The 23,042-nt window shown below is 42.6% G+C and overlaps 5 protein-coding genes across 5 annotated transcripts; all 5 read left to right on the top strand.

Annotated features, from left to right (window-relative positions):
- The first annotated feature begins 763 nt into the window (after nt 1-763).
- LOC141001136 (E3 ubiquitin-protein ligase TRIM35-like) lies at nt 764-3,415 on the top strand. The gene is made up of 2 exons (XM_073472115.1): nt 764-879; nt 974-3,415. Exon 2 carries the CDS (start codon nt 991-993, stop codon nt 2,377-2,379), a length of 1,389 nt encoding a protein of 462 aa, XP_073328216.1. The 5' UTR covers nt 764-879; nt 974-990; the 3' UTR covers nt 2,380-3,415.
- Nucleotides 3,416-5,054: 1,639 nt separating this feature from the next.
- On the top strand, nt 5,055-7,473 carry LOC141000509 (nuclear factor 7, brain-like). The gene is made up of 2 exons (XM_073471212.1): nt 5,055-5,143; nt 5,239-7,473. The coding sequence occupies exon 2, from the start codon at nt 5,256-5,258 to the stop codon at nt 6,642-6,644; it is 1,389 nt and encodes a 462-aa protein (XP_073327313.1). The 5' UTR covers nt 5,055-5,143; nt 5,239-5,255; the 3' UTR covers nt 6,645-7,473.
- Nucleotides 7,474-9,384: 1,911 nt separating this feature from the next.
- LOC141001740 (nuclear factor 7, brain-like) lies at nt 9,385-11,813 on the top strand. Its single transcript, XM_073472902.1, has 2 exons — nt 9,385-9,483; nt 9,579-11,813. The coding sequence occupies exon 2, from the start codon at nt 9,596-9,598 to the stop codon at nt 10,982-10,984; it is 1,389 nt and encodes a 462-aa protein (XP_073329003.1). The 5' UTR covers nt 9,385-9,483; nt 9,579-9,595; the 3' UTR covers nt 10,985-11,813.
- Nucleotides 11,814-13,975: 2,162 nt separating this feature from the next.
- On the top strand, nt 13,976-16,341 carry LOC141001122 (nuclear factor 7, brain-like). The gene has a single exon (XM_073472092.1). The coding sequence runs from the start codon at nt 13,986-13,988 to the stop codon at nt 15,375-15,377; it is 1,392 nt and encodes a 463-aa protein (XP_073328193.1). The 5' UTR covers nt 13,976-13,985; the 3' UTR covers nt 15,378-16,341.
- A 1,076-nt stretch (nt 16,342-17,417) lies between these two features.
- LOC141001105 (nuclear factor 7, brain-like) lies at nt 17,418-19,726 on the top strand. Its single transcript, XM_073472072.1, has 2 exons — nt 17,418-17,539; nt 17,635-19,726. Exon 2 carries the CDS (start codon nt 17,652-17,654, stop codon nt 19,044-19,046), a length of 1,395 nt encoding a protein of 464 aa, XP_073328173.1. The 5' UTR covers nt 17,418-17,539; nt 17,635-17,651; the 3' UTR covers nt 19,047-19,726.
- The last annotated feature ends 3,316 nt before the right edge of the window (nt 19,727-23,042 follow it).

The raw sequence follows: 23,042 nt of genomic DNA, 5'->3' as shown, positions 1-23,042 counted from the left end.
TGACAGAGACATTTCCCCATTTGCAGGACAAATAAAGGAATTCTGATTCTGATAATGCTGATTATTAAACAGTTTCATTTGTCTTCAGTCAGTGTGACTAAACTCTCAGTCTCTTACTGACGACACTCTTTGTAAATGTTTGTAGATTTACTGACGGAGTCAAATGAATATTAAGTGAACAAAACAGACTCTGTGTTAAAGTAACTGGTCAACAGAAATACCTGTTTCACTGCTTCCTGTCTGTCAACACAACAAATATTGTGATCTAAATATCTCAGTGTGGCTCAATCTGAATCCTTTCATAAACACTGTAATCATTTAAAATTAGTTATGTTAAATAAACGTTTGTAAGATGTTTTTGGATCAAGGCTGAACAAACAATAAACACAACATGAAGATATTGGAGCCAGATAAATGTGACGATATTATCAAGTTAATATATTTTGAAGTTAATATTTCCTCTTGACAAGTTTCAGAGAATGATGAACCTTTAATATAAGTAATAATATAATAGAGAACACTACAGTTCAGGCAGTGCTGGCGCTGGTTCTGATGGACTACAGCCCCTCCAACAACAACAACAAGTGTATCAGACGACATTTCCAGCAGTGAATCAGTACTTTGGACTGAAACACTGAGTCACATGTGAACCAATCAGCATTCAGCAGAGGTCTGACAAAGCTCCGCCCTCATCTGACTCACATGAGACAAACCAGGAAACAGTTTGTCGGTGTGTGTGTGTGTGTCTCTTTAGTACAGACCCACAACCAGACGATCAGATTCACCTTCAGACTGAACTAACAACGTCCTCTGAGTGAGTTCATCTACAGGAGAGAGGAGGAGGAAACTACAACACTGCAGACGCTCCACACACTGAAGGTGAGTCCGACCAGAACAGAACTGAAAGTAAACTTCAGTGAAGTGAAGGAGGAAGTGGAGCTGTGACTGACTGTACTGTCTGCTGTGTTCCCAGCGTCACTCAGAGACAAAATGTCTTCCAGATTAGAGGAGGATCTCTGCTGTCCGGTGTGTCATGATGTCTTCAGAGAGCCTGTCCTTCTGTCCTGTAGCCACAGCTTCTGTAAAGACTGTCTGCAGAGCTGGTGGACAGAGAGACAAACACGTGAGTGTCCAGTTTGTAAGAGAAGATCTTCAAAGGAACGACCACCTTTAAGTCTGGCGTTAAAGAACCTGTGTGAGACCTTCTTACAGGAGAGAGATCAGAGAGCTTCAGAGGATCTCTGCAGTCGGCACTCTGAGAAACTCAAACTCTTCTGTCTGGACCATCAGCAGCCGGTGTGTCTCGTCTGCAGAGACTCAGAACAACACACCAACCACAGATTCAGACCCATCGATGAAGCTGCACAACAACACAAGAAGAAACTTCAGGAAACTCTGGAGCCTTTAAAGGAGAAGTTACAGGTTTTTGAAGGAGTTAAAGTGAAGTTTGATCAAACAGGAAAACACATGAAGGTCCAGGCCCGACACACAGAGAGGCAGATTAAGCAGCAGTTTAAGAAGCTTCACCAGTTTCTAGAAGAGGAAGAGGAGGCCAGGATGGCTGCACTGAGGGAGGAAGAGGAGCAGAAGAGTCAGGTGATGAAGGAGAAGATGGAGGCTCTGAGCAGAGAGATAGCAGCTCTTTCACACACAGTCAGAGCCACAGAGGAGGAGCTGAGAGCTGAAGACGTCTCATTCCTGCACAACTACAAGGCTGCAGTGGAAAGAGTCCAGCAGCGCCTCCTGCTGGAGGATCCACAGCTGCCCTCAGGAGCTCTGATAGACCAGGCCAAACACCTGGGCAACCTGAGCTTCAACATCTGGACCAAGATGAAGGACATGGTCTCCTACACTCCTGTGGTTCTGGACCCAAACACTGCTGGTCTAAACCTCATCCTGTCTAAAGATCTGAGCAGTGTGAGAGGAGGAGCGAGACAGAAGCTTCCTGATAATCCAGAGAGGTTTGAGGTAACCTGGTTTGTCCTGGGCTCCGAGGGCTTTAACTCAGGGACTCACAGCTGGGACGTCGAGGTTGGAGACAGTACAGACTGGGAACTGGGTGTGTTAGCAGAGTCTGCTCAGATGAAGAGAGACATACTGTGTGGATTATGGATAATAATGTTATTCTGTGGTAAATACTCAGTGTGGTCAGCATCAGCTCCACTCACTGTTCTCCTAGTGAAGAAGAAGCTCCAGAGGATCAGAGTGAATCTGGACTGGAACAGAGGAAAGCTGTCGTTCTCTGATCCTGATACTAACACACACCTACACACCTTCACAGACACTTTCACTGAGAGGATGTTTCCATACTTTAGTACTGTGGATGAACTGAAGATATCACCCCTGAAGGTGTGTGTGACAGTGGAACAGAGCAGTTAAAAAAGTGTTTCATCTCTGGAAAGACGTCTTTAAATAAAACTGTCTCTCTGCAGGAGAAAGACAAATATTTTTTAAATTGATGCTACATGAGCAGGGAAAACAGAGTAAAAGGGCTGTGGTGTTCACTTCTACTCAAAAGGTAGAAGAACTACAACACCCAGAGTGCACAGCGCTGCACCGGATTGGACGGGGCTCGGTTTTGGCTCAGAGAAAGTTCTGAAAGAGGAGACAGTGAGGCGGCTGGATGGTGACGAACAATATTGTGTTGCAGCTGAACGGTGAAAAACTCTAATATCCACCATGTTGTTTCTTTAAAGGTGTTATTGAGAACATTCAGGCACTAAATGTGGAGCTCCATCTCCTCCTTCCATCACATCCACGTCACAACACCGCTGTTGTTCCCATCATCTGCCCCCTCAGGTGGTTGCCAGGTTGTGCACTAGCTAACTTTACTAACACTAACTAGCTAATGTTAACCTTTTTCCCCACAAACTGGCAACTACCAAGACTGTTGATCAGTGACGACACACAGACACCACGTGATACAAACTGTGATACTATTGGCTGTGTGTGTGTGTGTGCGTGTGTGTAGGTGTGTGTGTGTGTGTGGGTGTGTTGTTAGGTAGACGTAGCTGAAGGATGAAGTCCTCTTCGGCAATTTCTTTTAAAAAATTATAAGAACACATTTGAAGTAATATTCTCGCAAAAGACCTCAAAAGAAGCTTTTTATTCTATTTTCGTTTTTTCAAAATGACCAGAAACAGAGGTCCCCTCTGAGATAGTAGAGACATTTAGTGCCCTGTTGGCAATATTTATGTGTATGTGTGTGTGAGTGTATTTTTGTGTGTGTGTGTGTTTATGTGTGTGTGAGGATGGGTACAAATAAATTAATTAATTAATTAATAACTGCATGTTTCGTTGTTAAGATCTAAAATTTTTATTTCAAATTCTAGTCCAGATTATAAAGTTTACAAACTATAAATCAAAGTTTTATGACACATATGAAATGTTTGTAATGAAATAAATATATTAAATGATCCAAAATACTGTAAATGTACCTTTTCTTTCTCCTTTTGATGCAATAAAGTCACTATGATTGTGATTCTGTGTGTTTTCAGTCTCCATCAGTTGAACTCTGCTGTTAGTCTTCTGTTCAGTGAGAGGACGAGTCGTTCTGTATTTAAGGTGGACGTCTCAATTTGGGTTCATGTGATGTTGCTGACTGAAGAACAGAATCTCTCTGCTGTTTCTCCCTTTAGAAAAGGTCCAAAATGAGACATGTATTTTTGTGTGTGTGAGAGTGTGTTTGTGACCATGAAGAACCAAATAAAGGATGGGCAGAAATAAATAAATAAATAAAGTAATAACTGCATGTTTCGTTGTTCAGATACAAAAACTTTATTTGAAGTTCTAGTCCAGATTGATAATTAATAAATTAAATTGCTGTCAGAATAAAAATAATTTAACTGTCAAACATTCAGGACGTAACGTTGGTGAGTAAATGAGATAATTAGGTCGTTATAATAAAGTGTTTTCATGTGAGCAGATAATTAAAACCACTTCAGTTCTCCACCTCCAGACTCTCCTCATGTTTCCCCAAAATATAACTTCAATCAGAAGACAAAGATTTTCATTGGCCGATTGTTTTTTCTGCCAAAACAAACTAAATAATCAAACTCTCTTTGTTTTCATGACTGAATAAACTGAATAAACAAACTGACCTTAAAGGACAACGCTATTTATACTGTGTTACTTTGTTTATATGTGGCGGACCCTGCCACCTCTCTAGCTTCAAACAGTGTTCTTGGATCTTATTTTCCTCTGAGAACAGCTGGTTTATTCACTGATGGAGAAAAGTTTGTATTATGATCTCATTAATATTGTAAATATTAAAATTCTGAGTTTGAATTTCTCCAAAACTACGTAGCGTCCCTTTAATGCTGATTATTAAACAGTTGCATTTGTCTTCAGTCAGTGTGACTAAACTCTCAGTCTCTTACTGACGACACTCTTTGTAAATGTTTGTAGATTTACTGACGGAGTCAGATGAATATTAAGTGAACAAAACAGACTCTGTGTTAAAGTAACTGGTCAACAGAAATACCTGTTTCACTGCTTCCTGTCTGTCAACACAACAAATATTGTGATCTAAATATCTCAGTGTGGCTCAATCTGAATCCTTTCATAAAGACTGTAATCATTTAAAATCAGTTATGTTAAATAAACGTTTGTAAGATGTTTTTGGATCAAGGCTGAACAAACAATAAACACAACATGAAGATATTGGAGCCCAAATAAATGTGACGATATTATCAAGTTAATATATTTTGAGGTTAATATTTCCTCTTGACAAGTTTCAGAGAATGATGAACCTTTAATATAAGTAATAATATAATAGAGAACACTACAGTCCAGGCAGTGCTGGCGCTGGTTCTGATGGACTACAGCCCCTCCAACAACAACAACAAGTGTATCAGACTACATTTCCAGCAATGAATCAGTACTTTGGACTGAAACACTGAGTCACATGTGAACCAACAGCATTCAGCAGAGGTCTGACAAAGCTCCGCCCTCATCTGACTCACATGACACAAACCAGGAAACAGTTTGTCAGTGTGTGTGTGTGTGTGTGTCTTTAGTACAGACCCACAAACAGACGATCAGATTCACCTTCAGACTGAACTAACAACGTCCTCTGAGTGAGTTCATCTACAGGAGAGAGGAGGAGGAAACTACAACACTGCAGACGCTCCACACACTGAAGGTGAGTCCGACCAGAACCAGAACTCAAAGTAAACTTCAGTGAAGTGAAGGAGGAAGTGGAGCTGTGACTGACTGTACTGTCTGCTGTGTTCCCAGCGTCACTCAGAGACAAAATGTCTTCCAGGTTAGAGGAGGATCTCTGCTGTCCGGTGTGTCATGATGTCTTCAGAGAGCCTGTCCTTCTGTCCTGTAGCCACAGCTTCTGTAAAGACTGTCTGCAGAGCTGGTGGACAGAGAGACAAACACGTGAGTGTCCAGTTTGTAAGAGAAGATCTTCAAAGGAACGACCACCTTTAAGTCTGGCGTTAAAGAACCTGTGTGAGACCTTCTTACAGGAGAGAGATCAGAGAGCTTCAGAGGATCTCTGCAGTCGGCACTCTGAGAAACTCAAACTCTTCTGTCTGGACCATCAGCAGCCGGTGTGTGTCGTCTGCAGAGACTCAGAACAACACACCAACCACAGATTCAGACCCATCGATGAAGCTGCACAACAACACAAGAAGAAACTTCAGGAAACTCTGGAGCCTTTAAAGAAGAAGTTAAAGGTTTTTGAAGGAGTTAAAGTGAAGTTTGATCAGACAGCAGAACACATGAAGGTCCAGGCCCGACACACAGAGAGGCAGATTAAGCAGCAGTTTAAGAAGCTGCACCAGTTTCTAGAAGAGGAAGAGGAGGCCAGGATGGCTGCACTGAGGGAGGAAGAGGAGCAGAAGAGTCAGATGATGAAGGAGAAGATGGAGGCTCTGAGCAGAGAGATAGCAGCTCTTTCACACACAGTCAGAGCCACAGAGGAGGAGCTGAGAGCTGAAGACGTCTCATTCCTGCACAACTACAAGGCTGCAGAGGAAAGAGTCCAGCAGCGCCCCCTGCTGGAGGATCCACAGCTGCCCTCAGGAGCTCTGATAGACCAGGCCAAACACCTGGGCAACCTGAGCTTCAACATCTGGAACAAGATGAAGGACATGGTCTCCTACACTCCTGTGGTTCTGGACCCAAACACTGCTGGTCTAAACCTGATCCTGTCTGAAGATCTGAGCAGTGTGAGACGAGGAGAGAGACAGCAGCTTCCTGATAATCCAGAGAGGTTTCATCTTCACTGGTCTGTCCTGGGCTCTGAGGGCTTTAACTCAGGGACTCACAGCTGGGACGTCGAGGTTGGAGACAATACACACTGGTGTCTGGGTGTGTTAGCAGAGTCTGCCCAGAGGAAGGGAATCATACTGTCTGGATTATGGAGAATAATGTTATACGAAGGTAAATACTCAGTGCGGTCACTACCAGCTCCATCCACTGATCTCGTAGTGCAGAAGAAGTTCCAGAGGATCAGAGTGAATCTGGACTGGAACAGAGGAAAGCTGTCATTCTCTGATCTTGATACTAACACACACCTACACACCTTCACACACACTTTCACTGAGAGGATGTTTCCATACATTGGCACTGTGGATGAACTGAAGATATCCCCCCTGAAGGTGTGTGTGACAGTGGAACAGAGCAGTTAAAGAAGTGTTTCATCTCTGGAAAGACGTTCTTAAATAAAACTGTCTCTCTCTGCAGTAGAAAGACAAATATTTTTAAATTGATGCTACATGAGCAGAGAAAACAGAGTAAAGGGGCTGTGGCGTTCACTTCTACTCAAAAGGTAGAAGAACTACAACACCCAGAGTGCACAGCGCTGCACCGGATTGGACGGGGCTTGGTTTTGGCTCAGAGAAAGTTCTGAAAGAGGAGACAGTGAGGCGGCTGGATGGTGACGAACAATATTGTGTTGCAGCTGAACGGTGAAAAACTCTAATATCCACGATGTTGTTTCTTTAAAGGTGTTATTGAGAACATTCAGGCACTAAATGTGGAGCTCCATCTCCTCCTTCCATCACATTCACCTCACAACACCGCTGTTGTTCCCATCATCTGCCCCCTCAGGTGGTTGCCAGTTTGTGCACTGGCTGACTTTACTAACACTAACTAGCTAACGTTAACCTTGTTCCTCACAAACTGGCAACTACCAAGACTGTTGATCAGTGACGACACACAGACACCACGTGATACAAACTGTGTGATACTATTGGCTGACAAAGCTCGTTAGAAGCTGAACCGACTGTCAGAATTCTGACACGGAGATAAACAGAACAATTAATTTGGACCTGACAAACATTTTAAAATCATTTATTCACAATCATAATAATGTTTTTAAGGAAAAGAGAGACTTTTATTCTGCACCGTTCTACGAGCTCTGTAGATTTTTTATTTTAAAAATGATTTGTCAACATAAAAATGTCGTCAACATGTTGTTTGAATTAAAAATCACAGAATTCAACCTGCTAAGCTGCAGCTGCTCCTCCTGCTGTCTCATTATTCACAAAACACATGTTGATTTTTCTGTTTCTCTTTTTTTAATTTGACAGTTTGCTTTGTGTTTCTATTGTCGACCTTTTCGTGAGTAAAATGATTTATTAGTGTGTGTGTGTTTGTGTAAGTCCCCTCTTTGATAGGTAGACGGCGCTGAAGGATGAAGTCCCCTCTTGGCAATTTCTTTAAAAAAATTATAAAAACACATTTGAAGTGATATTCTGGTAAAAGACCTTAAAAGAAGCTTTTCTATTCTATTTTAGTTTTTTTCACAATGACCAGAAACAAAGGTCCCCTCTTAGATAGTCGAGACATTTAGTGCCCTGTTGGCAATATAGACGTGTATGTGTGTGTGGGTGTATTTTTGTGTGTGTGAGAGTGTGTTTGTGACCATGAAGAACCAAATAAAGGATGGGCACAAATAAATAAATAAATAAAGTAATAACTGCATGTTTTGTTGTTCAGATCCCAAAACTTTATTTGATGTTCTAGTCCAGATTGATAATTAATAAATTAAATTGTTGTCAGAATAAAAATAATTTACTCGTCAAACATTCAGGACGTAAGTGAACAAAACAGACTCTGTGTTAAAGTAACTGGTCAACAGAAATACCTGTTTCACTGCTTCCTGTCTGTCAACACAACAAATATTGTGATCTAAATATCTCAGTGTGGCTCAATCTGAATCCTTTCATAAACACTGTAATCATTTAAAATCAGTTATGTTAAATAAACGCTTGTAAGATGTTTTTGGATCAAGGCTGAACAAACAATAAACACAACATGAAGATATTGGAGCCCAAATAAATGTGACGATATTATCAAGTTAATATATTTTGAAGTTAATATTTCCTCTTGACAAGTGTCAGAGAATGATGAACCTTTAATATAAGTAATAATATAATAGAGAACACTACAGTTCAGGCAGTGCTGGTGCTGGTTCTGATGGACTACAGCCCCTCCAACAACAACAACAAGTGTATCAGACTACATTTCCAGCAATGAATCAGTACTTTGGACTGAAACACTTGCTGTGTCCAAATTCAGGGGCTGCAGCTTTCAAGGACGCGGCCTTTGCGGCCCACGAAGGCCGGGTCCTTTGGAGAGACCTTGAAGGCCGCGTCCACCGTTGTTAAATGGGACGGTCCAGCCTTCGGAGCATTTCCTGGTTGCGTCACCAGGTGTTCATGCAGTAAAGTCTGTTTTGGTTCAAATCTATCAAACGTGTAAATTCATTTGTGTGTGTTCAATGTGTCAAATCTAAATTGAATTATCAACATTACAAAATAAACATTAACCCACTGGTGAATAACAACTATATTTACCATAGTATTACCAGCGTCACGCATTTTAACTGAAAGTTGAAATTTGGAGGTTTTATAGTCCCTTGAAGTTTAACATATCTGGTGTTGGATGTTCAAATGAGTAAAAACCGAGTATAAACCCATTACTTTAATTTAAATGTCATGTCTGCGCCACTTGATGTCGCCATTTTCTCTTGCTTCCTCTTCTGTTTCGGGATTGAGCAGCGGTGCGCAAAGGATCTTGGGAAATAGCAGGCCGCGAAGGATAGCAGCAGTGCGTCCTCCAAAAAGAGGGAAGTGCAGGCTGCATTTGTGGGCTGCATTTGAAGGAGCCTTCGAATTTGGACAGCCTTCGTGCGGCGTTGTGACGTAATTGGCCTTCAAATGCGCCCTTCGAGGGCTGCAGCCCCTGAATTTGGACACAGCCACTGAGTCACATGTGAACCAACATCATGCAACAGAGGTCTGACAAAGCTCCGCCCTCATCTGACTCACATGAGACAAACCAGGAAACAGTTTGTCAATGTGTGTGTGTGTGTGTGTGTGTGTGTGTGTGTCTTTAGTACAGACCCACAACCAGACAATCAGATTCACCTTCAGACTGAACTAACAACGTCCTCTGAGTGAGTTCATCTACAGGAGAGAGGAGGAGGAAACTACAACACTGCAGACGCTCCACACACTGAAGGTGAGTCCAACCAGAACCAGAACTCAAAGTAAACTTCAGTGAAGTGAAGGAGGAAGTGGAGCTGTGACTGACTGTACTGTCTGCTGTGTTCCCAGTGTCACTCAGAGACAAAATGGCTTCCAGATTAGAGGAGGATCTCTGCTGTCCGGTGTGTCATGATGTCTTCAGAGAGCCTGTCCTTCTGTCCTGTAGCCACAGCTTCTGTAAAGACTGTCTGCAGAGCTGGTGGACAGAGAGACAAACACGTGAGTGTCCAGTTTGTAAGAGAAGATCTTCAAAGGATGTACCACCTTTAAGTTTGGCGTTAAAGAACCTGTGTGAGACCTTCTTACAGGAGAGAGGTCAGAGAGCTTCAGAGGATCTCTGCAGTCTGCACTCTGAGAAACTCAAACTCTTCTGTCTGGACCATCAGCAGCCGGTGTGTCTCGTCTGCAGAGACTCAGAACAACACACCAACCACAGATTCAGACCCATCGATGAAGCTGCACGACAACACAAGAAGAAACTTCAGGAAACTCTGGAGCCTTTAAAGAAGAAGTTAAAGGTTTTTGAAGGAGTTAAAGTGAAGTTTGATCAAACAGCAGAACACATGAAGGTCCAGGCCCGACACACAGAGAGGCAGATTAAGGAGCAGTTTAAGAAGCTGCACCAGTTTCTAGAAGAGGAAGAGGAGGCCAGGATGGCTGCACTGAGGGAGGAAGAGGAGCAGAAGAGTCAGATGATGAAGGAGAAGATGGAGGCTCTGAGCAGAGAGATAGCAGCTCTTTCACACACAGTCAGAGCCACAGAGGAGGAGCTGAGAGCTGAAGACGTCTCATTCCTGCACAACTACAAGGCTGCAGTGGAAAGAGTCCAGCAGCGCCCCCTGCTGGAGGATCCACAGCTGCCCTCAGGAGCTCTGATAGACCAGGCCAAACACCTGGGCAACCTGAGCTTCAACATCTGGAACAAGATGAAGGACATAGTCTCCTACACTCCTGTGGTTCTGGACCCAAACACTGCTGGTCCAAACCTCATCCTGTCTGAAGATCTGAGCAGTGTGAGAGGAGGAGAGAGACAGCAGCTTCCTGATAATCCAGAGAGGTTTCATCTTTTCTGTTCTGTCCTGGGCTCTGAGGGCTTTAACTCAGGGACTCACAGCTGGGACGTCGAGGTTGGAGACAGTACAGGCTGGTCACTGGGTGTGTTAGCAGAGTCTGTCCAGAGGAAGGGATTCATACTGTCTGGATTATGGAGAATAATGTTAGACAAAGGTAAATACTCAGTGTGGTCACTACCAGCTCCATCTACTGATCTCGTAGTGCAGAAGAAGCTCCAGAGGATCAGAGTGAATCTGGACTGGAACAGAGGAAAGCTGTCGTTCTCTGATCCTGATACTAACACACACCTACACACCTTCACACACACTTTCACTGAGAGGATGTTTCCATACTTTTTCACTATGGATGAACTGAAGATATCATCCCTGAAGGTGTGTGTGACAGTGGAACAGAGCAGTTAAAGAAGTGTTTCATTTCTGGAAAGACGCCCTTAAATAAAACTGTCTCTCTCTGCAGTAGAAAGACAAATATTTTTGAAATTGATGCTACATGAGCAGAGAACCCAGAGTAAAGGGGGTGTGGTGTTCACTTCTACTCAAAAGGTAGAAGAACTACAACACCCAGAGTGCACAGCGCTGCACCGGATTGGATGGGGCTCGGTTTTGGCTCAGAGAAAGTTCTGAAAGAGGAGACAGTGAGGCGGCTGGATGGTGACGAACAATATTGTGTTGCAGCTGAACGGTGAAAAACTCTAATATCCACCATGTTGTTTCTTTAAAGGTGTTATTGAGAACATTCAGGCACTAAATGTGGAGCTCCATCTCCTCCTTCCATCACATCCACGTCACAACACCGCTGTTGTTCCCATCATCTGCCCCCTCAGGTGGTTGCCAGTTTGTGCACTGGCTAACTTTACTAACACTAACTAGCTAACGTTAACCTTGTTCCTCACAAACTGGCAACTACCAAGACTGTTGATCAGTGACGACACACAGACACCACATGATACAAACTGTGTGATACTATTGGCTGACAAACCTCGTTAGAAGCTGAACCGACTGTCAGATTCTGACACAGAGATAAACAGAACAATTAATTTGGACCTGACAAAAATTTAAAAATCATTTATTCACAATCATAATAATGTTTTTAAGGAAAAGAAAGACTTTTATTCTGCACCGTTCTACGAGCTCTGTAGATGTTTTATTTTAAAAATGATTTGTCAACATAAAAATGTCGTCAACATGTTGTTTGAATTAAAAATCACAGAATTCAACCCGTTAAGCTGCAGCTGCTCCTCCTGCTGTCTCATTATTCACAAAACACATGTTGATTTTTCTGTTTTTGTTTCTTTAGTTTGACAGTTTGCTTTGTGTTTCTATTGTTGACCTTTTCATGAGTAAAATGATTTCTTAGTTTCTGAACTCAATGTGATGATGATGATGATGTGTGTGTGTGTGTGTTTGTGTAAGTCCCCTCTTTGATAGGTAGACGTCACTGAAGGATGAAGTCCCCTCTTGGCAATTTCTTTAAAAAAATTATAAAAACACATTTAAGTAATATTCTGTTAAAAGACCTTAAAAGAAGCTTTTCTATTCTATTTTAGTGTTTTCATAATGACCAGAAACAAAGGTCCCCTCTTAGATAGTGGAGACATTTAGTGCCCTGTTGGCAATATAGACGTGTATGTGTGTGTGGGCGTATTTTTGTGTGTGTGAGAGTGTGTTTGTGACCATGAAGAACCAAATAAAGGATAGGCACAAATAAATAAATAAATAAAGTAATAACTGCATGTTTTGTTGTTCAGATCCCAAAACTTTATTTGATGTTCTAGTCCAGATTGATAATTAATAAATTAAATTGTTGTCAGAATAAAAATAATTTACTCGTCAAACATTCAGGACGTAAGTGAACAAAACAGACTCTGTGTTAAAGTAACTGGTCTACAGAAATACCTGTTTCACTGCTTCCTGTCTGTCAACACAACAAATATTGTGATCTAAATATCTCAGTGTGGCTCAATCTGAATCCTTTCATAAAGAGTGTAATCATTTAAAATCAGTTATGTTAAATAAACGCTTGTAAGATGTTTTTGGATCAGGGCTGAACAAACAATAAACACAACATGAAGATATTGGAGCCCAAATAAATGTGACGATATTATCAAGTTAATATATTTTGAAGTTAATATTTCCTCTTGACAAGTTTCAGAGAATGATGAACCTTTAATATAAGTAATAATATAATAGAGAACACTACAGTTCAGGCAGTGCTGGTGCTGGTTCTGATGGACTACAGCCCCTCCAACAACAACAACAAGTGTATCAGACTACATTTCCAGCAATGAATCAGTACTTTGGACTGAAACACTTGCTGTGTCCAAATTCAGGGGCTGCAGCTTTCAAGGACGCGGCCTTTGCGGCCCACGAAGGCCGGGTCCTTTGGAGAGACCTTGAAGGCCGCGTCCACCGTTGTTAAATGGGACGGTCCAGCCTTCGGAGCATTTCCTGGTTGCGTCACCAGGTGTTCATGCAGTAAAGTCTGTTTTGGTTCAAATCTATCAAACGTGTAAATTCATTTGTGTGTATTCAATGTGTCAAATCTAAATTGAATTATCAACATTACAAAATAAACATTAACCCATTGGTGAATAACAACTATATTTACCATAGTATTACCAGCGTCACGCATTTTAACTGAAAGTTGAAATTTGGAGGTTTTATAGTCCCTTGAAGTTTAACATATCTGGTGTTGGATGTTCAAATGAGTAAAAACCGAGTATAAACCCATTACTTAAATTTAAATGTCATGTCTGCGCCACTTGATGTCGCCATTTTCTCTTGCTTCCTCTTCTGTTTCGGGACTGAGCAGCGCTGCACAAAGGATCTTGGGATATAGCAGGCCGGGAAGGATAGTAGCGGTGCGTCCTCCAAAAAGAGGGAAGTGCAGGCTGCATTTGTGGGCTGCATTTGAAGGAGCCTTCGAATTTGGACAGCCTTCGTGCGGTGTTGTGACGTAATTGGCCTTCAAATGCGCCCTTCGAGGGCTGCAGCCCCTGAATTTGGACACAGCCACTGAGTCACATGTGAACCAACATCATTCAGCAGAGGTCTGACAAAGCTCCGCCCTCATCTGACTCACATGAGACAAACCAGGAAACAGTTTGTCAGTGTGTGTGTGTCTGTGTGTGTGTGTGTGTGTGTGTGTGTGTGTGTGTGTCTTTAGTACAGACCCACAAACAGACGATCAGATTCACCTTCAGACTGAACTAACAACGTCCTCTGAGTGAGTTCATCTACAGGAGAGAGGAGGAGGAAACTACAACACTGCAGACGCTCCACACACTGAAGGTGAGTCCGACCAGAACCAGAACTGAAAGTAAACTTCAGTGAAGTGAAGGAGGAAGTGGAGCTGTGACTGACTGTACTGTCTGCTGTGTTCCCAGTGTCACTCAGAGACAAAATGGCTTCCAGGTTAGAGGAGGATCTCTGCTGTCCGGTGTGTCATGATGTCTTCAGAGAGCCTGTCCTTCTGTCCTGTAGCCACAGCTTCTGTAAAGACTGTCTGCAGAGCTGGTGGACAGAGAGACAAACACGTGAGTGTCCAGTTTGTAAGAGAAGATCTTCAATGGAGCCACCTTATAACCTGGCGTTAAAGAACCTGTGTGAGACCTACTTACAGGAGAGAGATCAGAGAGCTTCAGAGGATCTCTGCAGTCTGCACTCTGAGAAACTCAAACTCTTCTGTCTGGACCATCAGCAGCCGGTGTGTCTCGTCTGCAGAGACTCAGAACAACACACCAACCACAGATTCAGACCCATCGATGAAGCTGCACGACAACACAAGAAGAAACTTCAGGAAACTCTGGAGTCTTTAAAGAAGAAGTTAAAGGTTTTTGAAGGAGATAAAGTGAAGTTTGATCAGACAGCAGAACACATGAAGGTCCAGTCCCGACACACGGAGAGGCAGATTAAGCAGCAGTTTAAGAAGCTTCACCAGTTTCTAGAAGAGGAAGAGGAGGCCAGGATGGCTGCACTGAGGGAGGAAGAGGAGCAGAAGAGTCAGATGATGAAGGAGAGGATGGAGGCTCTGAGCAGAGAGATAGCAGCTCTTTCACACACAGTCAGAGCCACAGAGGAGGAGCTGAGAGCTGAAGACGTCTCATTCCTGCACAACTACAAGGCTGCAGTGAAAAGAGTCCAGCAGCGCCCCCTGCTGGAGGATCCACAGCTGCTCTCAGGAGCTCTGATAGACCAGGCCAAACATCTGGGCAACCTGAGCTTCAACATCTGGACCAAGATGAAGGATATAGTCTCCTACACTCCTGTGGTTCTGGACCCAAACACTGGTCATCCAGACCTCATCCTGTCTGAAGATCTGAGCAGTGTGAGACGAGGAGAGAGACAGCAGCTTCCTGATAATCCAGAGAGGTTTGATTATTACAGGTCTGTCCTGGGCTCTGAGGGCTTCAACTCAGGGACTCACAGCTGGGACGTCGAGGTTGGAGACAGTACAGTCTGGAGATTGGGTGTGTTAGCAGAGTCTGTCCAGAGGAAGGGATTCATACTGTCTGGATTACGGGTGATACAGTTATTAAATGGTGAATACTCAGTGCAGTCACCATCAGCTCTACCCACTGTTCTCGTAGTGAAGAAGAAGCTCCAGAGGATCAGAGTGAATCTGGACTGGAACAGAGGAAAGCTGTCGTTCTCTGATCCTGATACTAACACACACCTACACACCTTCACACACACTTTCACTAAGAGGATGTTTCCATACATTGAGACTGGGTATAAACTCCTAGTGAAGATATCACCCCTGACGGTGTGTGTGACAATGAAACAGAGAAGTTAAAGAAGTGTTTCATCTCTGGAAAGACGTCCTTAAATAAAACTGTCTCTCTCTGCAGTAGAAAGACAAATATTTTTTAAATTGATGCTACATGAGCAGAGAAAACAGAGTCAAAGGGCTGTGGTGTTCACTTCTACTCAAAAGATAGAAGAACTACAACACCCAGAGTGCACAGCGCTGCACCGGATTGGACGGGGCTTGGTTTTGGCTCAGAGAAAGTTCTGAAAGAGGAGACAGTGAGGCGGCTGGATGGTGACGAACAATATTGTGTTGCAGCTGAACGGTGAAAAACTCTAATATCCACCATGTTGTTTCTTTAAAGGTGTTATTGAGAACATTCAGGCACTAAATGTGGAGCTCCATCTCCTCCTTCCATCACATCCACGTCACAACACCGCTGTTGTTCCCATCATCTGCCCCCTCAGGTGGTTGCCAGTTTGTGCACTAGCTAACTTTACTAACACTAGCTAGCTAACATTAACCTTGTTCCTCACAAACTGGCAACTACCAAGACTGTTGATCAGTGACGACACACAGACACCACGTGATACAAACTGTGTGATACTATTGGCTGACAAACCTTGTTAGAAGCTGAACCAACTGTCAGAATTCTGACTCAGAGATAAACAGAACAAATAATTTGGACCTGACAAACATTTTAAAATCATTTATTCACAATCATAATAATGTTTTGAAGGAAAAGAGAGACTTTTATTCTGCACCGTTCTACGAGCTCTGTAGATGTTTTATTTTAAAAATGATTTGTCAACATAAAAACGTCGTCAACATGTTGTTTGAATTAAAAATCGCAGAATTCAACCCGTTAAGCTGCAGCTGCTCCTCCTGCTGTCTCATTATTCACAAAACACATGTTGATTTTTCTGTTGTTGTTTCTTTAGTTTGACAGTTTGCTTTGTGTTTCTATTGTCGACCTTTTCATGAGTAAAATGATTTCTTAGTTTCTGATCTCAATGTGATGATGCATGTGTGTGTTTGTGTAAGTCCCCTCTTTGATAGGTAGACGTCACTGAAGGATGAATTCCCCTCTTGGCAATTTCTTTAAAAAAAATTATAAAAACACATTTGAAGTAATATTCTGTTAAAAGACCTTAAAAGAAGCTTTTCTATTCTATTTTAGTTTTTTCGAAATGACCAGAAACAAAGGTCCCCTCTTAGATAGTGGAGACATTTAGTGCCCTGTTGGCAATATAGACGTGTATGTGTGTGTGGGTGTATTTTTGTGTGTGTGAGAGTGTGTTTGTGACCATGAAGAACCAAATAAAGGATGGGCACAAATAAATAAATAAATAAATAAATAAAGTAATAACTGCATGTTTTGTTGTTCAGATCCAAAAACTTTATTTGAAGTTCTAGTCCAGATTGATAATTAATAAATTAAATTGTTGTCAGAATAAAAATAATTTACGCGTCAAACATTCAGGACGTAAGTGAACAAAACAGACTCTGTGTTAAAGTAACTGGTCAACAGAAATACCTGTTTCACTGCTTCCTGTCTGTCAACACAACAAATATTGTGATCTAAATATCTCAGTGTGGCTCAATCTGAATCCTTTCATAAAGACTGTAATCATTTAAAATCAGTTATGTTAAATAAACGTTTGTAAGATGTTTTTGGATCAAGGCTGAACAAACAATAAACACAACATGAAGATATTGGAGCCCAAATAAATGTGACGATATTATCAAGTTAATATATTTTGAGGTTAATATTTCCTCTTGACAAGTTTCAGAGAATGATGAACCTTTAATATAAGTAATAATATAACAGAGAACACTACAGTTCAGGCAGTGCTGGCGCTGGTTCTGATGGACTACAGCCCCTCCAACAACAACAACAAGTGTATCAGACGACATTTCCAGCAGTGAATCAACACTTTGGACTGAAACACTGAATCACATGTGAACCAACAGCATTCAGCAGAGGTCTGACAAAGCTCCGCCCTCATCTGACTCACATGACACAAACCAGGAAACAGTTTGTCTGTGTGTGTGTGTGTGTGTGTGTGTGTGTGTCTTTAGTACAGACCCACAAACAGACGATCAGATTCACCTTCAGACTGAACTAACAACGTCCTCTGAGTGAGTTCATCTACAGGAGAGAGGAGGAGGAAACTACAACACTGCAGACGCTCCACACACTGAAGGTGAGTCCGACTAGAACCAGAACTGAAAGTAAACTTCAGTGAAGTGAAGGAGGAAGTGGAGCTGTGACTGACTGTACTGTCTGCTGTGTTCCCAGCGTCACTCAGAGACAAAATGGCTTCCAGATTAGAGGAGGATCTCTGCTGTCCGGTGTGTCATGATGTCTTCAGAGAGCCTGTCGTTCTGTCCTGTAGCCACAGCTTCTGTAAAGACTGTCTGCAGAGCTGGTGGACAGAGAGACAAACACGTGAGTGTCCAGTTTGTAAGAGAAGATCTTCAAAGGATCTACCACTTTCAAACCTGGTGTTAAAGAACCTGTGTGAGACCTTCTTACAGGAGAGAGATCAGAGAGCTTCAGAGGATCTCTGCAGTCTGCACTCTGAGAAACTCAAACTCTTCTGTCTGGACCATCAGCAGCCGGTGTGTCTCGTCTGCAGAGACTCAGAACAACACACCAACCACAGATTCAGACCCATCGATGAAGCTGCACGACAACACAAGAAGAAACTTCAGGAAACTCTGGAGCCTTTAAAGAAGAAGTTAAAGGTTTTTGAACGAGTTAAAGTGAAGTTTGATCAAACAGCAGAACACATGAAGGTCCAGGCCCGACACACAGAGAGGCAGATTAAGGAGCAGTTTAAGAAGCTGCACCAGTTTCTAGAAGAGGAAGAGGAGGCCAGGATGGCTGCACTGAGGGAGGAAGAGGAGCAGAAGAGTCAGATGATGAAGGAGAAGATGGAGGCTCTGAGCAGAGAGATAGCAGCTCTTTCACACACAGTCAGAGCCACAGAGGAGGAGCTGAGAGCTGAAGACGTCTCATTCCTGCACAACTACAAGGCTGCAGAGGAAAGAGTCCAGCAGCGCCTCCTGCTGGAGGATCCACAGCTGCCCTCAGGAGCTCTGATAGACCAGGCCAAACACCTGGGCAACCTGAGCTTCAACATCTGGACCAAGATGAAGGACATGGTCTCCTACACTCCTGTGGTTCTGGAGCCAAACACGGCTCATGCAAACCTCATCCTGTCTGAAGATCTGAGCAGTGTGAGACCAGGAGAGAGACAGCAGCTTCCTGATAATCCAGAGAGGTTTGCTTATTACTGGTCTGTCCTGGGCTCTGAAGGCTTTAACTCAGGGACTCACAGCTGGGACGTCGAGGTTGGAGACAGTACACACTGGTGTCTGGGTGTGTTAGCAGAGTCTGCTCAGAGGAAGGGACACATACTGTCTGGATTATGGATAATAAGATATTCCTGTGGTGAATACTCAGTGCGGTCAGTTTCAGCTCCAACCACGGATCTCGTAGTGCAGAAAAAGCTTCAGAGGATCAGAGTGAATCTGGACTGGAACAGAGGAAAGCTGTCGTTCTCTGATTCTGATACTAACACACGTCTACACACCTTCAAACACACTTTCACTGAGAGAATGTTTCCATACTTTTTCACTATGGATGAACTCCCAGTAAAGATATCACCCCTGAAGGTGTGTGTGACAGTGAAACAGAGCAGTTAAAGAAGTGTTTCATCTCTGGAAAGACGTTCTTAAATAAAACTGTCTCTCTCTGCAGTAGAAAGACAAATATTTTTGAAATTGATGCTACATGAGCAGAGAAAACAGAGTAAAGGTGCTGTGGTGTTCACTTCTACTCAAAAGGTAGAAGAACTACAACACCCAGAATGCACAGCGCTGCACCGGATTGGACGGGGCTCGGTTTTGGCTCAGAGAAAGTTGTGAAAGAGGAGACAGTGAGGCGGCTGGATGGTGACGAACAATATTGTGTTGCAGCTGAACGGTGAAAAACTCTAATATCCACGATGTTGTTTCTTTAAAGGTGTTATTGAGAACATTCAGGCACTAAATGTGGAGCTCCATCTCCTTCCATCACATCCACGTCACAACACCGCTGTTGTTCCCATCATCTGCCCCCTCAGGTGGTTGCCAGTTTGTGCACTAGCTAACTTTACTAACACTAACAAGCTAACGTTAACCTTTTTTTCCCCCTAACCTGGCAACTAGGTTTAAATAGGTTGTTGAAATTAAAAATCACAGAATTCAACCCATTAAGCTTCACCTGCTGTCTCAGTATTTAGAAAACACATGTTGATTTTTCTGTTGTTTTTTTTAGTTTGACAGTTTGCTTTGTGTTTCTATTGTCGACCTTTTCATGAATAAAATAATTTCTTAGTTTCTGATGTCATTGTGATGATTTTCTATTCTATTTTTTGTTTTTTTAAAAAGGCCAGAAGCAGAGGTCCCCTCTTAGATAGTGGAGACATTCAGTGCCCTGTTGGCAATATTGACGTTTATGTGTGTGTGGGTGTGTTTTTGTGTGTGTGTGTGTGTGTGTGTGTTTATACAGGTGTGATTTCCCTGCATATGTTCGTGTGCGTCTGAGTGAGTGAAAACCGCTATAAGCCTCCATTAAGTGGAGGGATTAGCAGCTGGGACGGTGACAGTTGGATTAAACTGAGCAGAATACCCCTATGTCACACCGGAGCCAGTTACCACGGCAACAGGGTTGATGGTTCGAGTCCTTGGAGTTCGTGCAGAAACACGGTGAGCTCCTGGTAAATCAGCCTGATGGTCTATTAATTCAGTTTTTCTCAGACACTTTACTGATATTGAGAAAAGAGATGATGACTTTTTGCTCTTTTTAAGACAATGTGGGCAAAAATTGTGTTGGTCGCTCTCGGAAAACAGGAGAAAAGGTTGATTACAATGGCAATCAAGGCACACCAACATGTCAAAATCAAACAGAAACGACTGAACAACAGCAGAGAAATAAAAACATATTTCAAGAATATCTCAAAGATGTCAAATATTTGTTTATTTATATTCATGTGTGTTTACAGCGAGAGAATAAAAAGGCAAATGCTCGAGTTGTAAAATAAGAAACAATGAATGATGTAAGAATCAGAGTTTTAAGTCGATTATCATTATTTCCAAAGCACTTTTAAAAACAACATGAGTTGACCAAAGTGCTTTAAAACAACGACAAAAGACAATCAAGTGGAAAGAGCAGGCAATAACAGATCAGGCATAAACTCAGAGTTCAAGATAAAATCCACTTTAACATCCACTATGAGAGACCAGAGGAGAAGTTTAATATTTATCAAATGTTAAAGGAAAGAGGTCGAGGTGGCAGATCTGATGTGGTGGGGAGGACGTGAACCTCCATCTTGGGAAAGATATGATTATTCCCTCCCAATGTATCTGTAGTTAGTAGTTCAAACAAAGGACACTTCTTCACCTCTTCCTCTCAGTGTTATTAAACACATTTATAATCCTCACCAATCAATGAGTGTGTGTCTGCAGAGTTACAGCACTGCTCTTCGTTCCCCGTCAGGAGTTGCTCTTGAGAAAATTTCATGAAATTGCCCTCTCTGAAGTTGATATTAGATTTTCGCCCCTGAGCTTGTGTCCGAGCCCGAGGGACGACCGGAGGAGACTGGTCGGAGGACCTGAGTGGTGTTGGTCGGGTGTTGGGAGTCAAACCATGGAGTGCTTTAATATCAAAATGAATAAAAAGACGGATGTTCACGCTGACGGGAACCAGTTTTTAAACCTTGCAGCAGCGTTGTGCACATACAGCAGATGTGAGAGGGAAGACTGACTCACTCCCACGTACACAGACTTTTAGTATTCGAAGCGGGAGATGATAAAAACATGGACGACGTTTTCAGAGACTTCAGATGATAAGAATGTTTTTTCCCTGCTGAGGCTCGTAGCGGGAACAAGCTGCCTCTCACCACAGGATTTATATGTTAATGAAATTTTAGAGCAGAATCTAAAATCATCTGAAGGTTTTTCAGTAAAGATTAAAGCTGTAAACAGCCCTGTTGGTGTGTGTTTCAGTGACCCCGTGGTCTGATGGATAAACCCTCATTGAAATGCATGCTGGGAGGCTGGGAGGCTGTTCGCCGGCTGCTGACGGAGGTTAACTCCGAGATAAATAGAGAGGCCCAGGAGAGGGCCCCGGCTCTCCTCATCAACATATCTTAATTAGATAGGACAGCTTTAATTAAAATGAAATCATTTAATGGATTTTGTAATTAAAACAGAGTGAGATGACGGCTGGTCGGTCGGGCCGGCAGAGCCTCCGCCTCCCTCTGACCCGGGTCAATTTATTAACACTAATTGAACTTATATCAACCAATCAAAGCCTCCTGAATTCTGGAGGTAAACATGTTTATTCTCAACATCGATATCCAGAAAATCCTGCAGCGTTGAGGCTTGAACTGAACCGGCTCCGAGATCGATCAAGAGATTACAACTAGTCTAATCTAAAAACTAAAAGATATATTTAAAGGTTTAATTCATGCAGATAGTTTTGGTTTTATTTGTCCAGGTTTTGATATATATGGTGTCTTCCTCCACCACAGTACAATAAAGATGTAAAGATTTTTGTTTTTTGTGCTGCAAAAGAAAAATCATATTTAAAAAGGCAGAAGCTGACAGGCTGAGCCCCGGCAGGGGAGCAGGAGACAAAGAAAACAAACTTGCACTGCAGCTACACGATCCGACAGTGTGACGTGAATTATCTCCCTATACCTATAGGAATAGGACAGGAAGAATATATAAATATATATATTCTTCCTGTCCTATTATACCCACATTCTGATGGAAAGTCGTAGTAAAACAGTGTTGCATCATTTCCTAAACAACTGAAGCAGCTGGGGACTGAAAAAAACAACCTAAAATGGCTCCATACAGCTGTTCCAACATAATTCAAGTCTCCTGAAGCCCCAGAGATCCCAAATTGATTTGAAAAGACACCTTCAGTGCACAGTGGAGCTCGTGCACCCACTTCAGACAGTGTGCACACTAATACTTTAAGCTTAGCAGCTACAGTTGGCCTAAAAAAGGAGGTAAATGAAGCCATTTTATGGGTATTTCTTTTGTAACTTCGGGTCTCTCTGTCAAAACAACATAAAAGTCTTCTGCAGAAAGTTGTGTGGACGACCAGTCAGAGTCAGGTGCAGATCCAGGCCCTCTGGAGCAACAAACACCTGGTTAACATCTGATCTGGAGATGTCTTTTGAACGTGAATAAACACAAATGATCCTGCAGTCAAACTCACTTTGCTGGTGGTGAAAACACCATTAAACAACCACCATTACCTGTGAAAATCTATCTGATGTGACTCAGGCTAAATGCTGACAGAGGTAATGTTTTAAAGTTTTATTAACCCCACATTTATCCTCATTCACTGACTTCCCGACCCCTGAAGTAGTGACAGGCAACCAAATGAAGGAAACCTTGAGTTGAAATGTGGATTTCTGTGGGTTTGAATATTGGTGGAAACATTTAGGATAACGTGAGTGTGAAGCTCCAGAAATGTTTTGTGGACTACGAAACGTCACCTGACTTTCCATCAGCGTGACGGTGAGAAGATAATGACTGGATTCTCACTTTTTTGGGTGAACTGTTCCTTTAACCGTCTGTCCTGCGAGTTAAATTCAGCAGTGAACTCTTCCTCGGTGAAAGATTGTTTTGTGGCACATTCAA

This window comes from Pagrus major, chromosome 8 (assembly GCF_040436345.1).
Source record: "Pagrus major chromosome 8, Pma_NU_1.0".
Classification (NCBI taxonomy): domain Eukaryota; kingdom Metazoa; phylum Chordata; class Actinopteri; order Spariformes; family Sparidae; genus Pagrus; species Pagrus major.
Note: the sequence above shows the minus strand (reverse complement) of the source record. Positions and strands in the feature narration are given on the sequence as shown.

Excerpts from the sequence above, each read along its gene's own strand:
- LOC141001136 (XM_073472115.1), top strand. The coding sequence starts at position 991 with ATGTCTTCCAGATTAGAGGAGGATCTCTGCTGTCCGGTGTGTCATGAT.
- LOC141000509 (XM_073471212.1), top strand. The coding sequence starts at position 5,256 with ATGTCTTCCAGGTTAGAGGAGGATCTCTGCTGTCCGGTGTGTCATGAT.
- LOC141001740 (XM_073472902.1), top strand. The coding sequence starts at position 9,596 with ATGGCTTCCAGATTAGAGGAGGATCTCTGCTGTCCGGTGTGTCATGAT.
- LOC141001122 (XM_073472092.1), top strand. The coding sequence starts at position 13,986 with ATGGCTTCCAGGTTAGAGGAGGATCTCTGCTGTCCGGTGTGTCATGAT.
- LOC141001105 (XM_073472072.1), top strand. The coding sequence starts at position 17,652 with ATGGCTTCCAGATTAGAGGAGGATCTCTGCTGTCCGGTGTGTCATGAT.